Genomic DNA, 18,734 nt, shown 5'->3' with positions numbered 1-18,734 from the left:
GCGTGCGCGTGTGTGGTCCCTGGTATTGCAAACCTCCCAAGCGGAAACGTGGCCCATGGTGAGGCTGGGCAAAAAGCTTGAATGGCCATAGCTCAAAACAGGCTTCCATTTGGTTTTCACATTCATATAATTGACTTATGGATATTTTATACAGTTTTCAACAGGCCATCATAAAGACTCTATTTGCATATCTGAAGTACTTTTCAAATTATCTTACATTAATACAACATGACAAATGACTATAACATTTCCTTTAGTTTGAGTTAAATAAACGTTTGTTTGCCTTATGTTTGTTCTTTCATTTACTTTCATTTACATTAGGTTTTCATAAAATAAAAACCTATAATAAAAAACAAGGTTGAATGCACAACTAATTGGTCCTGTATATTTTATAACAACAAATATTTATGTTGCCAAAATAATCAAAAGGTAAACACATTCTTGCCAATATGTCATAACAACATATATGACTGTTTTTCTAAGGAGACAAAAAACATTGACAACAAATCCGTTGTATAGTACTAATGTCAGCACAGTCCAAGTACAATAACGTTATAGTCTCTTTTTATCAGTCTTTTTGCCATTTTAGTTATATTTTTATATAATATATACTATATATATTATATATATATTTGGACACTACGCACCCGTGAATCCCACAGAAAGGTTAGCGCATACCTTCACATAGTGTTCGAGAGTACCATCGCTGTTCAAATCTGTGCCGAGCCTTTTCACCCTTTTTCGCGGTCTTCAAATGAAAATGATTTCTATTGACTCAAGGTGTCCATGTAAATAGGTGTAAATGAAATCAGATTATGCCTTTCTCCCGGCCCCCTCCTCCCTGTGCGATTGTCATGTGATAGCAAAGAGGTGGCACATTAATGGGGCGCCTCTACAGGGGTCTTTTCTGCTCATGTCACCACATCAAACTATCAGATGGTTAGAGGAAGGACAGGGAGGCAACAACTTAGCTCATCTTAACAAGGACAAGTGATGAGATCGATTCTACCAATCCAACAGGAAATAAGATTACTGCCGATTGCTTAAGCAAAGATCACATCTCATCTAAGACAAGCAGACTTACTTTCCAAGGAAGTCGGACTCTCCGCATCCACTGCGTTAGCCAACTTTCTATTGCGATCAACGTGTTACAGCTGCATTGCAGTTTACTATACACGCATGTACAGCATTTGTTTTCAAGAGGAAGGGTGAAGTTAGCATCAAGGACCAACAGGAGACGCATCTTTATTCAACTTTTGTGAGAGCGAAATTCTGTGAGGATGCCACGTCCAGGGAGAAACACCTACAGTGACCAGAAGCCACCTTACTCATACATCTCTCTCACTGCCATGGCTATACAGAGCTGCCCGGAGAAGATGCTTCCTCTCAGCGAAATATACAAGTTCATCATGGACAGATTTCCCTATTACAGAGAAAACACACAACGATGGCAAAATTCATTGCGACACAATCTTTCTTTCAACGATTGTTTCATCAAAATCCCACGTCGACCAGACCAACCGGGTAAGGGAAGTTTTTGGGCTCTTCATCCCAGTTGCGGCGACATGTTTGAGAATGGAAGTTTCTTGAGACGCCGCAAACGTTTCAAGGTAATGATGATGGCATCAGATCATTTGGCAGCTAGTAAGCAATCAGATGCTGCTCATTATCTTCAACAGCAAGCTAAACTGAGACTCAGTGCGTTAGCTGCCACGGGCACACATCTTCCACAAATGTCCAGCTATAACATAGGAGTCTCACAACCATCAACTTTTAAGCACCCGTTTGCTATTGAGAACATCATTGCCAGAGAGTACAAGGTGCCAGGCAGTCTTGCATTTTCTACCATGCAGACCATGTCAGCTGGGTATCCTCTCCACAATCAGTTGACTACAGCGTGGCCCCATATGTACAATCCCGGCGTGATAGACACAGCCTCTCCTATTTCCATGGCGAGTGATTACAGTGCTTATGGCGTCCCAATAAAGTCCCTCTGTCACGGAGGACAGACTTTACCAGCGATTCCTGTGCCATTAAAACCTACACCGACCTCAGTGTCTGGTTTCTCTGCGCTTCCTGCGCACATCCCCGCATTCTTATCAAACTCTCCGCAGTCTCTAAGCCCGACCTCACCTCAGACAGCGACGAGCCAAAGCAGCCCATCTACGCCCAGTGACACCCTCACAAACCCCTCCAGTCTGCAGCCAGTGGCTGTGCACTGACAACCTTCACGGTTTTTCGATTTTTTAAGCTAATGAACTCGATTGCAGGTTCTTGCCAAATCCAAAGTTTATTTTCTTGCCACAGACAAACAGAAAAACATAGTCCATAGCTACAATCACGGCAAGCAAAGTCAATGTTGTAAATGCAATTTTGTGTAATGTTTTGCGTTTAAGGATAAATGTCTTATAACATGGGTCCAGATCAGATATTGTGAAATCTTGCTCTTCAATTGATAAATTATGGTTGTTTTCAATGTTCAGTTCAATGTCAAAATATGTGCTTTGCAATGGAATCGAGTTGAGTTGCATAAAATATAATATGTAGAAGTCCCCGTACCAAAAGAAACAAACATGCAAAACAACAATAATGCTTAGCCTACTTGGGCGTAACAGGAAAAAGGCCTTTTCATTATTTTGTAAGTGTGCTATACAAGCATATGATTGTAATGTCCGTAAAAGGCAGAAACAAGTCAACGCATTGACAAACTTAAAATTGTTTTATACAATTAGTTTTCTTTTTACAAATGGAATTCCAATTGTTCATTAAGGTTGTGGAAGTTAGTATACCAAATAGGCCTATACATATAGGAATTCAGGATAAAATGATGAAACACTGTCCTCCGTAAAAAAATGAAATAAATTGTAAGGCGTCTTTAAATTTCAAAATGTATATGTGAATACTGAAAATAAGTTCAATTCAAATATTGTAAAATGCACTTTTTAGTTTGATGTTTTAGTTGTTTATTTTGCGTGAAATGTTTTGTGAGACATTTAATTTAAAATCTGTGGTGACCCTGTATCAAATGCTGTTTATTTGTACTTTTATGTTTAGGGAAAGCATGCTTATCCCTGAACTGTTTTACTCTGGCAGCATGCGTGCTTTTGAAAAGTGTGCAAATAGAATGCATCGAATTAAAACTGGGTCATCAAGATATTTTCACATTAAAAAGGGTGTAAACACAGTCATGCTGTTTGGTGTATTTTGAATGAACGTTTCAGACGTGTCATTAAGGTGATGATTTTATCTGCATTATTATTATAAATTGTCAAGTAGGCCTATTATTTGTTGTTGTCAGATGCCTAGTATTACAATTCTAATCCAAGCACAGTTATCACACCATAGTTTCTTCAACCCAAGAATGCCTCATCAAAAGGATTTTGAGGATTCAAGGGCCACTATGATTGGAGCTCTCGTGTAATGCATATGTCCTAGCTCCCGTGCCGAAGCGTTCAAAAAGGGTCCAGAAATGGATGAATCACGCGCTTGATTAGAATGCATCGAGTTGCTACGCCATGGCCACAGCGCAGACAACTGGGCTCATTCATCAAGCTATACACACAACTAAGCCCAACAATACACATTTAGAAACGCTAACACTCACAATTTACACATCTAGTTGGTATAAACGACACTGAAATATAGAAATATTTAGACTGGCCGTAAGAATCAAAGTGGTTGCTGAATAAAGCTTATACTCAACCTTACAATGGAGCATAGGCCTACACAAAATCACTTAACGGTAGAGAACAAATGAACATGAACAGTTCTAGCTTTTGGAATTAACACATTAATTAAACATTTGTTGGATAGAGCATTCTCTACCTCCTCAAAGCAACAGCCCATCTCGGGGTATTAAACAAATAGACTACATTATAATTTACATTTAGGCTACATGTATTCATTTAGCGGACGCTTTTATCCAAAGCGACTTCCAAGAGAGAGCTTTACAAAGTGCATAGGTCACTGTTAATAACAACAAGATAGCCCCAAAAACATTGCGGGTAGCCAAAACATGAAGCACATATTGTGAACAACCGTCACTTTATGTAATTCCGTCACTTTAATGTGAATTCCGTCACTTTATGCAATTGGGTGTCTCAGGCCACTTCATTCTCTCTCATTCAGCTCAATAGAAAGTGCAAAGAATTACAAACTTAGACTTTGCCACCATTGTAAATGTAGCCTTTTTTTCTTCGAACGAGACAAAAAGACTTTTCACAAACACATTGCTGACTGGGGAACTAGGAAACGAGCTCCAAAACTCCTTTGGAATTTAAATCCACCCCTCCCCCAGACTGTTTGCACAACAGTGCTATTTTTTTCAGTGTTTTATAGTTTGAACCTACATGAATGTTTACTCTGGGTGATGAAATGAGAGTGTTTAAATCAACACGGCAAAATAAGAAATTATTTCATTCTTTCAATCATAATCAAATGAGCCTATTCTGAAATGTCCCTACCTGTTTAGTGCCAGGTTTGGAAATGGTCGACTTGAAGGTATCTGTACAGCGTTGTATTACCCTACATTATTGTGTACTCAATTGGCTACTCATTAGTTTCATTTTGATCATGTTTTAATAGCCTAATATGCAGCATGAACACACATCGGTAAAACCTTGTGTTTTTTAGTAATCTGGTTTAACAGTCATGTTTTTTGACACCGATAGGATCAACTCTGTCTTTAGTTAGTCAACGGGCACTGTTAACTTATAAATGTCGTATCAAAGGGACTGCGACAGTAACACTTTTATATTGAATTATTACTTAATTAATATATAGGCCGGACCTTACAGTTGCAGACATATACGTCAGATAGGTAGGCTTACATTATTTAACATTGTTTATTTGTTTATTTACTTATGTTAGCCTACTTAGTACGTGTACACCTGTCGCTGTTACCCCAATCATTAATTGCTTTACAGGTTGCACAAACTTGTTTCAACATGTTTCGGTGGTGTAGTATCGATTCACACGTGTAAACTTCAACATAAATTGCGTCAAGGTATGTATTTAAGCTGCTGCTGTCAATATACAGTAGTGTTATGGCCCGATCGGCAGTTGGGTGAACATTTAATTCTGTAAGGGGTCTACATCCATCTTCTAATGAGAGAGAAGCTTTGAGAATGCAATGAATTTAATGCTGCCATATATGTTCTTTTTCGTCCTTAGGCTACCAATATGACCTCCATTCTTTACTGAAAGAGTGATTGTGTTATTCTTGTTCTTTTCATAATGTTCTCCTTAGACAAAGAAGAAAGTAATGGTAGGCAGGGATGAAATATAGACCACATGCAAAATCTCAATGCTGTAGTTTAATTAAAATAATTAAAGTGGAGGCCCAAGGTAATTAGCATGCATAATTTATGATTTCCTTAATACATGCAGGCAATGGTCTCAGTAATAAACTCAACTTAGCCTCAAGTAGGAAGCTGAAATGGACATATGTCATTATTTATAAGTGTTTATTGTTTGATTATTTATCAAAGTAAAGGGAAGTGTTTAATAAAACTAAATAGCCTATCTGATGCTATCTTGCTTTTCCCAAACGATTGTGACTGGATATGTTTGTCTATAATCTTGTGGATTTATACTTGATGCACTTTGTCATATTTTTGACATGGAAAGGCTTTCACATAAATGTGTGTGTGTATCTGTTTGTATGTTCTTTTAACATATTTTTTACTGGAACAGATGGTCTCAATGTTTTCTGGACACCAACCTTTGACAGAATTAGGCCATTACCAGACATTTTCCCAGCTTAGATAAAACGGGCTGTCAAAACTATGGCAGGTAAATCGTCAGTTGCTATTGCTAAGCAAAAGTTGCGTGAAGTTTATTCTGCAAATATGACACTCTTTACAGAATAGGTTGACATGCCTTTGAAGTGTTTACAATTTTGCTAGTGGCTATGTTTTTTTATCAGAATTGCAAACTACCTATAGTTTTGATAAAACAACAAGCAAAAATACATATTTTGTGATGATAGTGCTCTATCATATGCAGACTACCTTGTCTGATCCAATGATTTTGACTTCTGACTGCTATTTTAAAGGCTTCTCAGTTGATTTCAATTGAAGTCAATCAAGTACATTTTGTGCAAGAAATCAAATAGAAGCATAGTGTAAGGGATGGATAAGGAAGTTCTATTATATGGAAAAATAACAATCACAGTTTTTTTTGTAGGTCTGTGTGCATGTGGTCTCATGTACACAGTAGTGTCAGTGTGATGTCATGGTGTTGTGGTAGCATGTTTGTTCCAGGTCTTGGCAGCAGGTCAGTCCCTACATGTCTGAGGCTTAGGGCAGGAGGCAGGTAGTGAGCAGCTGATTCTGAGTAGGAATGTGGAGGCATATGAGGACAACTTCGCCAAACACCCATGTGTGCATGAAATTAGAGTGTCAACATCTGATTCATGCTGCCGGGCGGTGACTGTGAAACAAATTATGTCAGTGGGTGGCAGGAGCAAAGTTTCACTGAGGATCATTAAACAGCAGCTACGTTTTTTTCAGGACACAGCCTTTCTTGGAGGATAACATTGTGAATCGACAAATCTTCAAGATTGCTTACAAAAACCACATTCATCTATAGAATTATCAACGATTAGTGAGTTACTAACATCTGAAAATACTGTAGCTGAAAGCCTTAATGTGTTCTTACGTATTTGGTAAAATATCCTTCATATTTTTGTGTCAATATCTGATGGTCTCTAACTGTTATTCAAGATAAGGATGTGTATTGCCACTGGAAAGTGATGACAGAAGACATTAGTCATACACAATATTAATTCAAAGGCTTCAACTTTCATTTTTGTCAATGTTAGATCAAAAAACGTGGTGAAACTTAATATGTGAAACTGAATGTTTGTTTTTAACTTCTGGGGTCCCTGTCTTGGCTCCAATTGAGTGTGAATGCTATGTAGAGCAGGTTGAGACAAGGCTCAGTCAAAGTTAAGTGGAGCTTCTGCCATCCATCAAATTGCTGCTGTCCTAATCCATCTCCACCCAATACCACAATCCACCACTCACAACCAGCTTTCACTCTTTTTATCTATTCCATTTTAGAAAAGTGTTATTTATCCAGTTTTTTTATATGGACCACATTTTATGATCATAATGTGTGCATTTATTAATAATCATACAATAGTTTAACATAAATCTATTCTAAAATGTAAATGTTTATACATAATTTAATGTTTTAATGTGTAACATCTAATCTTGTATGCCTTTGGCAAGTGGTCTATATTCATAGCAGATAATGTTGTTGATAATCTTTGTTTTTGTTTATTTTACATTGAATGACGACAGTAAGGTTTAGGCAATACATTCAGAGGCATCACTGACAGAGGACAAAATAACTGACCAAGTTTTAAATCAACAACTCTCGTTAATGAAGGCACTTACTAGATTTGACACTGGGATGTTTTTCTGTCAAGAGTTTTAGCTGTTAGGTGTTAAATATGTTAGAATTGTAACAGACTCTGTTTGGATTTTAGCACCCTGCTATTTCCCCCTTTAAATGTTGGACAGCAAGCTCATTTATCACCTCTTGGAGGGAATTGACTCTCCACAATCATAAACTAACACTTGCACAGCACTTCAAAGGTGAGCTTAGTAGCAGAGGTGAGAGAAGGCCCTGTGTCTGCTGAGGGCCACATCCACACAGAGACGAGATGGAGCTGATTAGCAGGTTTAGCTGGAGTGTGCAGTGGGCCCCGTGGGGCAGCAGCTGGAAAACCAATCCCCAGGGACCAGGGCGAGGTGTGAGCTCTGACAGCTCCTGTTTCTCCCCTCTGGGTAGAGCAGGGTCAGGGCACCCTCAGTCAGCTTGGCCTACATGCTGGTTAGGAAGTCAGCAGTAATTGTCATTCAGCTAGAGGAATGGAAGCAGAATCCACAATGACCAGCAAAGAGCAGACAGCCTGTTTCCTCTTTGTCTTTATCTCTTTGAGGAAGGATGCTACCTCCTCTCCAGTGAACAAAGCTGCAGTAAAGATCTCCCAATAAAATGACTGTGTAGTTGGAGTGTAGTACTTTTGAGTGGCTACTCCATACTGCTGACTGAAATTATAATAATTAAATAATTAGATGTATTTACTGTATTATGTAGATAACCTGAACTGCTCAAGAGGAGTGGATAGTTTTCTGGACTGAGATTCTGCGAGGTACAGATGGCAGCTTGTCATTGCATAACAAGGCCTCATTGTTTCGTTAATGTAACCTCATCTGTCTTTGATCTAATCTCATGTTGTCGCGGTCAGTGTGAAAATCCTCATTAAGAGCATGATCCAGTGCTGTGTTCATTGTGATTGTGATAATCTCTTGAATTGAGATTCCACTTTGTTCTTTTGTCTCTTTGTTATTGAACACAATGTGGGGTTAATTAGCAGCTACTGGTACCCTCTGTGTTCCTGGATGGTTAATCACAGCTGAAGTGTATGCTTCCCTTGAGAAACAGGCTACTGGCACTCATCAGACTAAACACAAGGGTTCAGTCACTTAAAAACAAACAGAATACAAACAAGGACAGTTTTAATCCTCCTTCAGAGCCATAAAAGACAACAACCATCACCAGCTCACAACAAATGCTTTAATTTGTGTGTCCTTCTTGGTCTGGCAGCAACAAATCAGGTGACACACTGAATTCTATATTAATCAATCAAATAATGTATTGTCAAAATGGTTTCAATGTAGTCCTTCCTAAATATAAGGTTTTACGGATTTTTTTGTGTAGAAAGTTTCCGCACTGTGAGTTTATCTGCAGTGTTGCCCTCCGCGTCAGATCAGCTCATTCCCTGGTGGTCTAATTTATGTTAAGTCACAAACCTCCCCTATGGCTGTTTTGAATGGTTGAGAATGGAAACTGTGTGTGCCAGGTTTGTGCCAGCACCAAAGTCCCCTGTGTAATTGTTCTCTATGGGAAGCACATCTCAGTGAAACCATATGCAAGTCCATGGGGCAGTTTCCCAAGAATGAGGAAACTTCTTAGGGGGTTCCACTGCAATCCAGTTTCTCTCTTGAAGCAAGTAATTAATTCAAATCTCAGGAAGTCAATAGCACCCCGGATCAGAAGCATGCAGCACACAGCTGCCGAACCCTCAGACCATGATGTTGGTCCTCCCAGGAAGTCACCTCATCGAGTGCTTCAGTAGGTCAGTTGGTTTTTACAACCTTTCAGATGACAACATTCTCCAACACGTACATCAGCTTTTGAAGTCTTCCTGTGACAGTTTTTCATTATTTCCCATCTTAAACAAGTAACTCTGACTTTGTGTGCACAGAGCCGGGGTTATTGTCAGATGGTAACGCTCCTGGGATATCACCCTCTCAGTTTAATGATGTAATAAACCTTTAACAAATCAAGACTCAAGCTTCAGTGGCACCTTGAGCTACAATTGGTTCATCGTTTTTGAAATCAAAGCATTATAACAATGTTCAGCACTAACATCATAATGCTGCTGCTGAAGGAGTGTTATTATACGACATCAAATTGTATTGGACTACAGGAAGCATTTCTCACTTTAGAGATTGAGTGCTCGTGGGAAGTTGTGTCCAGGCATCCTCTCTGGTGAGGTGTTTACCCTTCTCCAAGGTGGTGCTATTGTGGTTCTGTCTGATACAAGACCAAAAGGGATACAAAAATCTCTTCGATGAGCAAAGTAATGTGCAGCACAGTTTTATTTTTTTATCAGCAATTCTCTCTCATGAAAATATTTTAGGTCATTACATTAATTTACAAAGGCAAATGATGCAACTCCAGGAAAGAGATGGCAAAGAGTGTAAAGAACTGGCAATTAAGCACTCACTTTGAAATATTCAGATGTGTTCGTTTTTTGTGAAGCTTTTTTGATTAAGCTTAAAATATATCCAGCCCTCATACCTGAATAGCACATGCTTTACTATCAAAATGAATATTACTGTACATGTAGTGTTGCATAACTCTGTGTAATGCAGTTTACTTGCAAGCAGATATTTCAAGAGAATTGTCATTGTCACATTTCTAAGCCATATAGTGGCTTTATTCATATCGTTCTCAAACATGAAACCAGGTATCTCCCTTCATAAACTGTAGCTGTAATACATAGGCCTCTGGTCCAGCCAAACTCCTCACAGGTGCACAGACTGGTTGGCAGGGGAGGGTGTGAGGGTGCCGAGCTGGAGGAGAGGAGTGGGTGTGTGGGGAGGAGAGAATGAGTCTTTGGTGTTAAGCTCCCAAGACTGGACTGGGATTGGCAAGGCTGAATGGCTCCCTGCTCCCCATTGCTAATTGTCATCCAACCCAGGGAGGAAATCACTAATGTGCTTCAGTCAGCCTGACGACAAGTGTAAATAAGCATCTAAATAACTAACAAAGAAATGCAGATGTGTGTCGCAGTAAACTCCACAGGGCCCTGCTCTGCCCACATCAATGGGGCCGTGCAAGGGACTGCTAATGTATTTTATCTGGCTTCGTTAAATGTTACTCTAGTGGACAAATGAAAGTAAGGGGAAAGGAAGGATTGAGGAAAAAGGCACTGGAGGCTAAATACCAGATAATTAACTGTGCAACATCACTTACCTTTTATTTTATATTGAATATACTGGTCTGACCAAAAAGTTGAGATATTAAATACATTAAAAAACAATTATTTTTTTTCTTGAATGTATGTTTATTGATATCAGTAGGATGAAGAACCACCCTCAAACCTATTTCACAAGATTGGGTCTTGATTAGAGCAGAAAGACTGACATGTGTCCTAGGCCCTAAAGAAATGAACGAATTACAAGCCTTATTTTCCAAGGACATAATTAGCGCCTCAAGTAGGAATGTGTAAAGGTGTGTGCAAATATGTGTGGTGTACACAAAAGCACACAAAGTGTAGTATATAATTTTTTCGCAAGTATGCAAAGTGTACATTGGCAAAGTTCAATACAAATGTCTCTTCTCACTTGACCTTTGACTGCTGCCTTGCTTGTTACTACATGGAGTGTGTTGTGTGACTTGATGGAGAGCACTTGAGCATGTAGTCAGATGGCTGAGCGGTGAGGGAGTCGGGCTAGAAATCAGAAGGTTGCCGGATCGATTCCCCGTCGTTTCAAATGACGTGTCCTTGGGCAAGGCACTCCACCCTACATGCCTCGGGGGGAATGTCCCTGTACTTACTGTAAGTCGCTCTGGATAAGAGCGTCTGCTAAATGTAAATGTAGGTTAGCATTGCTTTGGGAAGTCTCCCTCCCTCTACACCTCCTTTCATTGGCTGGATAGGTCTGCAGGGATGCAAGGAACTTGCCCCAGTAGCCACAAATAAGCCGGGAGAGTAGGCATGCATCGTCAAAGGGCTGGCTGCCCCCATGATTTACAGCCCCCACCGAAAACAAGTTAGGCACGGCCACTGTTTATGCACCTGGGCCTTTATCAGGCAGTGAGGATGAGCTCCCTGCAGAAGACATTCAAATGTACAAGGAGCAGATTAGCCTGACTCAATCTTCTTTACGTAGTCAAAGAATGAGAAAGGAAACCGTCTGACTTCAAAAGGCCACTATCCCTCTCTCCTGAATGAGTGAAAGGGTTTGGGATGAAAACAGAGCCTTGTGTATTCAAAGTGCTGATTCACAACTTATTCCTCTAATACACTCATGAAACACTTTTAATTGTGTTAGTTTGCATGCAAAAGGCATGTTTGTGTCTTTAAATTAGAGGCCGCTTTGAAATCATTGATATAAGTGACTTGTGGGGCCAAACAGTGCTCCTGTGCTTGGCTGGTAGGTGGTTTCCTTTTCACTCTCAGGCCTGCTAGTGTGTTGCTATTAAAGGGCTGAAAAACTTGAAAAGTAGTACAACTTAATGGCTTACATCATTTCTTGTGAACTGAGATTCATACTTACAAGTAGTTTAAATAATGTACATTTTATTACAAGATATACTTTTTTGCTGTACTTACAGTCCTAATTAAAATGGTCAAGTTAGTACATTTTTATCTGTTCCTGTTTTTTTCTTCTGAGAAACGCATTTAATGCCATGTTTCATATAAGAATCCTTTTCTGTCAATTTTCTCACAAATCTTTACAATGTTCAATACATTTTGGCAAACTGCCAATACTCAGTTACTTTTTCCATATAAACCATGGACTTCTTTCTCCCCGGCTGAATTCTTTCTGAAGCCATTCTCCCTTCCTCTCCTGAATCATCCTTTAATCCAGAGAAAGGCCCATATACTGGCTGTCATACTGACACTGCCAGCACTCCCAGCTTAAATAAAGTCAGTGTAGCATGAATCTAATTCTGTGGATGTATGGCACAGATTGGTGAATGTTCAGTCTGGAGAGCCAGGCCTTTAAACCTCTGTGCAAATGCCTGGCGACTGCACAGTTACCCCACAGTAAAAGGACCACCCACTTAGGATTGAGAGGGGATTTGAAGTCTCCCTCCCTGTTCAATCCTTTAGAGGCCTTTCTTTAGACTGTTTGCAGCTCATCCAATTGTGCCAGTCTTAACATTACTCTACTGCTCTGTAAAGCTTGCTTGCACTGTCAATCTTGTCTTTCAGGATGAAATTCATGTTGATACATGTCCAAACAACTCAAATCTTACATTAGGTCACGCCAAGTGTTGGAGTTCATAACAAAAGTAAACAATTCAAGCGTTGATCGGGTAACTGCTATGCTGACCATGAACAAATGAATTATTTCAGCATCCAACTGTATTGATACTAGGGGTGTAACGATACACTCAGCTTACGATTCGATACGTATCACAATACTGGGTGTACGATACAATCCGTATCACAATATTTTGAACATTTTTAATAAAACAAATTCAATTAATAGATGTTTTCAAAAGAAATTAACATTCGCGATACTTTTCTTTGTTGTACATACAATTTAGTAGATTTCTGAGAATGCAATGAATGCGCTCATGATGCAGCTGCAGAGTTGGTTGCATGCTGGTAGCTCAACCAAAAGGATCAAACGGACGTCATATTGTAAACATATTGCCATAACTCTAAAATACATATTGTACATTTTTTGTATTGCAATATATTGTTCCACAATATATTGTTATACCCCTAATTGATACCATGAGAACTTAATAATGACATTGTGGTAACAGAAAATGTTTTGGTGTTATTTCTTGTCAGATAGATTACCAAAGAAAAAAGAACATTACAAGAAAGTGGCTTGAAAAAATCCAAATGAAAAGCTAATTTGCTAATTAACTAAGTTTACCAAAACCTTTAAAATGTTTCTATGTTAGAGGTGTAGTTTCTAACAATATACTTCCCAGTTATTTTCCTTCTTAAACAGTTCATTTTGAGTTTCTGTTCATGTTTTCCACACTTCTCTTTGAAATCTTGTATATTTGGATTTCCTGTATCTCTGCTCCACCCCAACACGTTCATTCCCAACACCCCGTCTTCACTTACAACCAGTTTTTATCAACTTTTCTCACAAAGCACAACAAAACAGGGGGAGGGGATTCTCCTGCTCAGAGGGCTTAACATTGCCAGCAACATTGTTCATGAACTTCTCCCCATTGCCATCCCCCAGTGCAGTATACAAACAATCATTTCCCCATGCAGTGGAAAGGGTTAGTTCGTTAACAGAGGGAGGAAAGCTTTCAGGGGGGAAATATTCTTCAGCAATGACACAGAAGTAATTTGAGTCTCACTGAGTGATTTCATCAGGGCCTTTTGTCCCCTCAAAATGTTTGACCCAGAGGTCCCTGTCACCCTTATTGGTAATGGGAGCTGGGGCAGAGTGACAGCCCCAGAAAGTAAAACATTTTACAGCTAACAGAGGGCCTCCAGAGGCGTAGGCATAAATATTTAAGCACTCCTTCCTTGTCCTAAATACTGGGGGGTCTTCATGGTGTATTTATGTATAATCGAAGATAAAGAGAAAATATGTCAACTGTGAGCTACTAAAGCTGTTTGTCACTTTTGTAGTAATAGGAATTACGTTTGGATGGGTAAACTATTCTCAAAGGTATTGGTTTTCAACTTAATATGATGAGTTGTTACTATATTTAGCAACCTTTGTTTGCAGTAATGTATAATTGTTAGTTCAACTGTGTGACTTTAAGATAGCTATGCTCCACCGCTTGTTTCACGACAAAGAATCATAATGCCATATTGAGTGATGTCCATCTCCTATTTGGTCTAATGACAAAACTCAAAGGGTAGATAAGGGTAAAACCATTGACTTGGTTCTATTTCTCAGAGTAAACTTGATTATGTCTGGTGATTGTTCAGGGTGTTTGACATGCCATGAATGATCGTCTTTGCAAACAAAGCTGTTACACAGGCCATCAAATTATCACTGTCAAACTTTGGCGTAATCTGTGCTGATCCTCTTAAAAATATTTAAATTAATACATTTACACATCAATGGGATCCATGGCAACTCTGTGTATTCTTCTTCAGGGTGCCTCTTTAACATAGGCCTTTAGAAAAGCACATCTCTTCCGTCATGTTGACAAACAACAAAACAAACAATCTCAAATGAGGGAACTGAACTTTTTAAGGCATCATTATGATTGATAGTGTGGTCTGAAAAGATAAAGAGCAAGAGGTGAATGTTTTTGAGGCAAACACTTCAGTGTGAGGACCTCTTTGACAATTAATAGTGAAAAAGTAAAATATTTGATGGTTTCTAGCTGCCAAATGAGTATTCACATCAAATAGGGAAAGCCTGTGGGACTACGTGATGGAATGTAGGCTATCTTGGAGATTAAGTCTGAGAGGATGTTTTGAAGAGCATTAGTGTACTTGCCGCAGAGCAGCAAATCTCCCTGCTCCTCATCACCACAACAGTGAAGAACATCCCCTCCTAGTGGATGGAAATAGAAACCTGAACCGATACCTCGTCAGGTTACGATACTACCCTACCAAAGGCCCCAACAATTACATTGTGAACTATCTTTGAATACATTACTTCATCATTTCGGGCTTTACTGTTGGTGCCACATCTGCAACAAAATTTGTTGTTTTTTTATTCACATTATGTTAGTGAACATAATTCTGCTTCCTTGCATTCTGGGATGTATGTTAATATAGCTTGTGGCCTAATTAGGTTCTGAAGATTCATTTATTTGTGGCTAATAGGCACAAACATTAGAAAACAAACTTCTTTACTTTGAGCTAAGGCTGAACATGGAATCTAAGTAAGTAAAGTAAATTATGCAAATTGTGTTGATTATACTGAAAAAAAGATTTGGTAGCAGGTGTTTTAAAATAGTAGACATTGCTGGTATGGTATCAATTGAATATTTCTATAAATAAATTATGCCTTGGGTTTGAATTACTTGGCATTGACCTTGGAAGCATTATATCAAACAGTCCTAAAACAAATGTTACATACCTTATCATTCAAAATGGCTATAGATGTCTCTATTGGAAAGCAGAGGGGCTGTGGGCACAAATGTAGATGCCACAAAGAAGGTTAGGTCCCTTCATAGTGTGCGAGCTAATCTGGATCTCTCTGACCTTTCATTAAGTGTGTATGGATGTCGGGTGGTGTCCTGCACGCTGCAGTCCAAATCTGCTAACTACACAAGCCTTCACTGTTAGAGTCTCCACAGCCTCTAATTAACATGGCGTCAACTGACACACAACACAAAATAAAAAGTCACCTTGCCGTGAGGGCATGTAAAGGGTTTGGTGAAAGAAATCAGAAATCTTCAGAAAATGTGCATACTTTAAAAAGTTGTAATCTGTAGAAATTGAGCTTTTGTCCTATGGTCCTCAATATTTCCTAATTTCTCAGAATGGAGCTGAAGCTGGGGAAGTAACAAGACAGTAGGTGGGGCTGGGGCTGTCCAGAGCAGAAACTAGGCAGTATAAATCAGGCCAGTCCTGTAAATGTGATAATTCTCCAAAGTTAAACAGCCATGAAAAGCTAGGGAACTCTGACCTTCACAATCTAACTAAGCAAGAGAAGCCAATGATGTGTTGCTGACCCAGCCAAACCACTCAGATGATGATAAATGATGCCTCAGCATCTCTAAAAAATAACTGTATGTCTTTAATGACATATATAGCGCCAGTATTTCAATAGGATCCCAATTTATTTAGCAGTAAAATGTTTTATTGTTGGCCATAAAGCATAGGCAACGCTTTTGCAGAAGGACGGGGCAGTCACAGTAGAGAGAACATTTCAAAGGCGCATTGTTCTGTAGATCCCTCTAGAGAGGATCTGTACGGCTCAAGAGTACATTTTAATAATGTACTTCTGCTTCTGTCATGAGACATCATGACATCATCACAACTTTTTTTTTTACAGTCTTCTAATGAACTGACATAGATGGTAATAGACCCTCAGAACTGTTCACCCCCGTTTCTAAACTAATGTGATGGTGACAGGGTACAAAGAATATTTGTGCTGTTAGGGTATTACGCTGCATTTAATAATGTTTCACAAACACAGGTATTTCTGTAGAGTAACACAATGGTGAAATCCCTTGTTTTCCCTCTATGAGCTTCAACACTCCAATATGTGGTGCAACATGTACAGTCAGTAAGGAGATAAGCCAGCGATACAATGTTTTCTCCGCCTGCCCTTCACACTTGTCAAAGCAGCACCATAAACAGCATCTATTACACTCTGGCCCAGAGAGGCAGAGCTACCGCTATGCAGAGGAGGTTCTAGTCGAGAAAGCCTGGCTCGGGGCTATAAGCATGAATTGAACATAAGTCCTTAAGTTTCTTGTCTTTGAAACATGAGGCCAAGAATGTCAACACATAATTGAACAAAACTAAAACCAAAATGGGAAATACGTTTGAGTTATTTTGAGGTAGATAAAAGTATTGAACTTTATGTCTCATAATTAAAAGGTTGTTTCAAATGTAAACCTAGAGGAGTTAATCTGCATGTGTATGCATATAATTTATCATAATTAAGGTGTTATGTGACAAGATCTCAAGGGACCACTCACAGAAACAGCCTATTTTTTTTTATTCCCATGCAGGAGTAGCCCTGTCTGTGTCTTTGCGCATGTGATAGATAAGCTAGTACAAGCTGCTGAATGATTAAGGATCTGTTTTATGGTCATAACAGGATTTTAAATGTGTATATGCACCCAGTAGTCTGCATGACCTCAGGGCTGTGAGCCCCTTGGGTAGTGGCATAGGGAAGAAGGAGCAGGAGAGAGGAGGTGAAGGAGGAGAAGGGAGGAGGTGAAGGAGGAGAGGGTGAGAGAGGAAGAGGCATAGATGTAAAGCTTGCTGCTCTTTCAAGCTTGTTCCTTAGATGCATTACAGTGCACCTCACAAGGCTAAGTACCATTTAATTTAGTCGTCCCCCTATATTTATCTTCAGCCCATGATTCATGGGGTTGGCATCTCTGCGTTGTTAGTACCATGCATTGTGGGAAAGGACTTTTGTTCGGAATGGCAGTTTTGTGATGGTAATTATGAAGCTTGTTATAGTTCTGTAAACACACCTTCAAAAATTAATCTCTGTTCAATTGATGGTCTTGCTTATGTTAGTAAAAACACTGCAATGGGTACTGTTACGACCTGAAATGAAAATGTTCCCTGACAGTTATTGTTGTAAGGACAACATACACAGATATACTCAGAAATCATGTATGGAAGAGAGAAACCAATGACCGCAACAATGGTTAGTGACCTCATGAAAGATTAGAAAAGTTTTCAGTAATCAGCACCTGGGACCAACCTAACTGATGATTTGAGTTTGAGGTTGGAAGAGATTATTTATCTGATGTCCAGAGCAAAATTGTATTTTTTTAAGTCCAGGGAACACCTGGTAATGAATGCTCTACCACAGCTTTAATTAAAAAATTAGACGAATTTCTCTGTGTGAATTGTGTGGCTGTGTTAGTTGCCTTTTCACGGGCACTGTGTTGAAGAACTAGGTAACAAAGTGAGAACACCATCTGTGGCAGCTGCTAACTGCAGGCTAATGCCCTCAGAGCCTGCATACTGGAGTGAAACTGACATTTCACTCCCTGAGTTGTGTAGCTCCAGTCCGGGGCCGATAGTCCCTCAGTTTGAATAATTTAGCTTTAGCTTCCTCCACAAGCCCATGAGGAAGCAATCTCCTAAGACAACTCAGGTAGAAGACGAAAAAAACATACACATGTTGCAAATATATAGCAGCACTATGCTTTAAATAAAATTAATTGGTGCAAATTAACAGGTTTAATAGGAAGTTGGGGATAATATTTTGAATCATAAAATAGGCAATTTTTAGCGCTGGTACAATCAATGCACTGTGATTAGGACTCATAGTTTTCCCTTGTCTTGTGACCTGGACAGGTAAAAAAACCACTACATGCAGGCAGAAACTGAAATTGTGGGATAAATAGTGATGTGTACAGAGATCTGGAGAGCTGTCCTACTTGGTAGCCTTCCGGGTTGTGTTTGATTTCATAAATAATTGCAGTCATCAGGGACGCACATTGTTTTAGGCTTAAACATGTTGTTTACCCACTGCACATGTCTAAGGGACAGACACTGCTGTTGATACACACTGCCCTCCAGGAGATAGTGCGTGTTCCACCCTAGGCCAATAGTTGGCAAATATAAAAAATATATTTTCCTGTGTGTCTGTTAGGTCATGAAAGAGAGACAGGCAGAGAGGAAGAGTTTCTAGGGCACATTCATAAAAATAAAAAACTTTTCTTCTTTGAGACAACAGTAAGAGTACATATCATGGTAAACCCGTGATTGTGTCAATTATACAATTAGGATAAAAATACATAAAAAGTGGAACAAAAAGGTGATTGATAGCTTC

General features: G+C 39.3%; 1 protein-coding gene across 1 annotated transcript; it reads left to right on the top strand.

Annotated features, from left to right (window-relative positions):
* Positions 1–1,280: 1,280 nt before the first annotated feature.
* On the top strand, positions 1,281–2,460 carry foxb1a (forkhead box B1a). Its single transcript, XM_047034182.1, has one exon. The coding sequence runs from the start codon at positions 1,281–1,283 to the stop codon at positions 2,220–2,222; it is 942 nt and encodes a 313-aa protein (XP_046890138.1). The 3' UTR covers positions 2,223–2,460.
* The last annotated feature ends 16,274 nt before the right edge of the window (positions 2,461–18,734 follow it).

The sequence above is a fragment of the Hypomesus transpacificus genome, chromosome 14 (genome assembly GCF_021917145.1).
Source record: "Hypomesus transpacificus isolate Combined female chromosome 14, fHypTra1, whole genome shotgun sequence".
Taxonomy (NCBI): Eukaryota; Metazoa; Chordata; class Actinopteri; order Osmeriformes; family Osmeridae; genus Hypomesus; species Hypomesus transpacificus.
Note: the sequence above shows the minus strand (reverse complement) of the source record. Positions and strands in the feature narration are given on the sequence as shown.

What these genes read in the sequence shown, in the direction of transcription:
- foxb1a (XM_047034182.1), top strand. Translation starts at nt 1,281, where the DNA reads ATGCCACGTCCAGGGAGAAACACCTACAGTGACCAGAAGCCACCTTAC.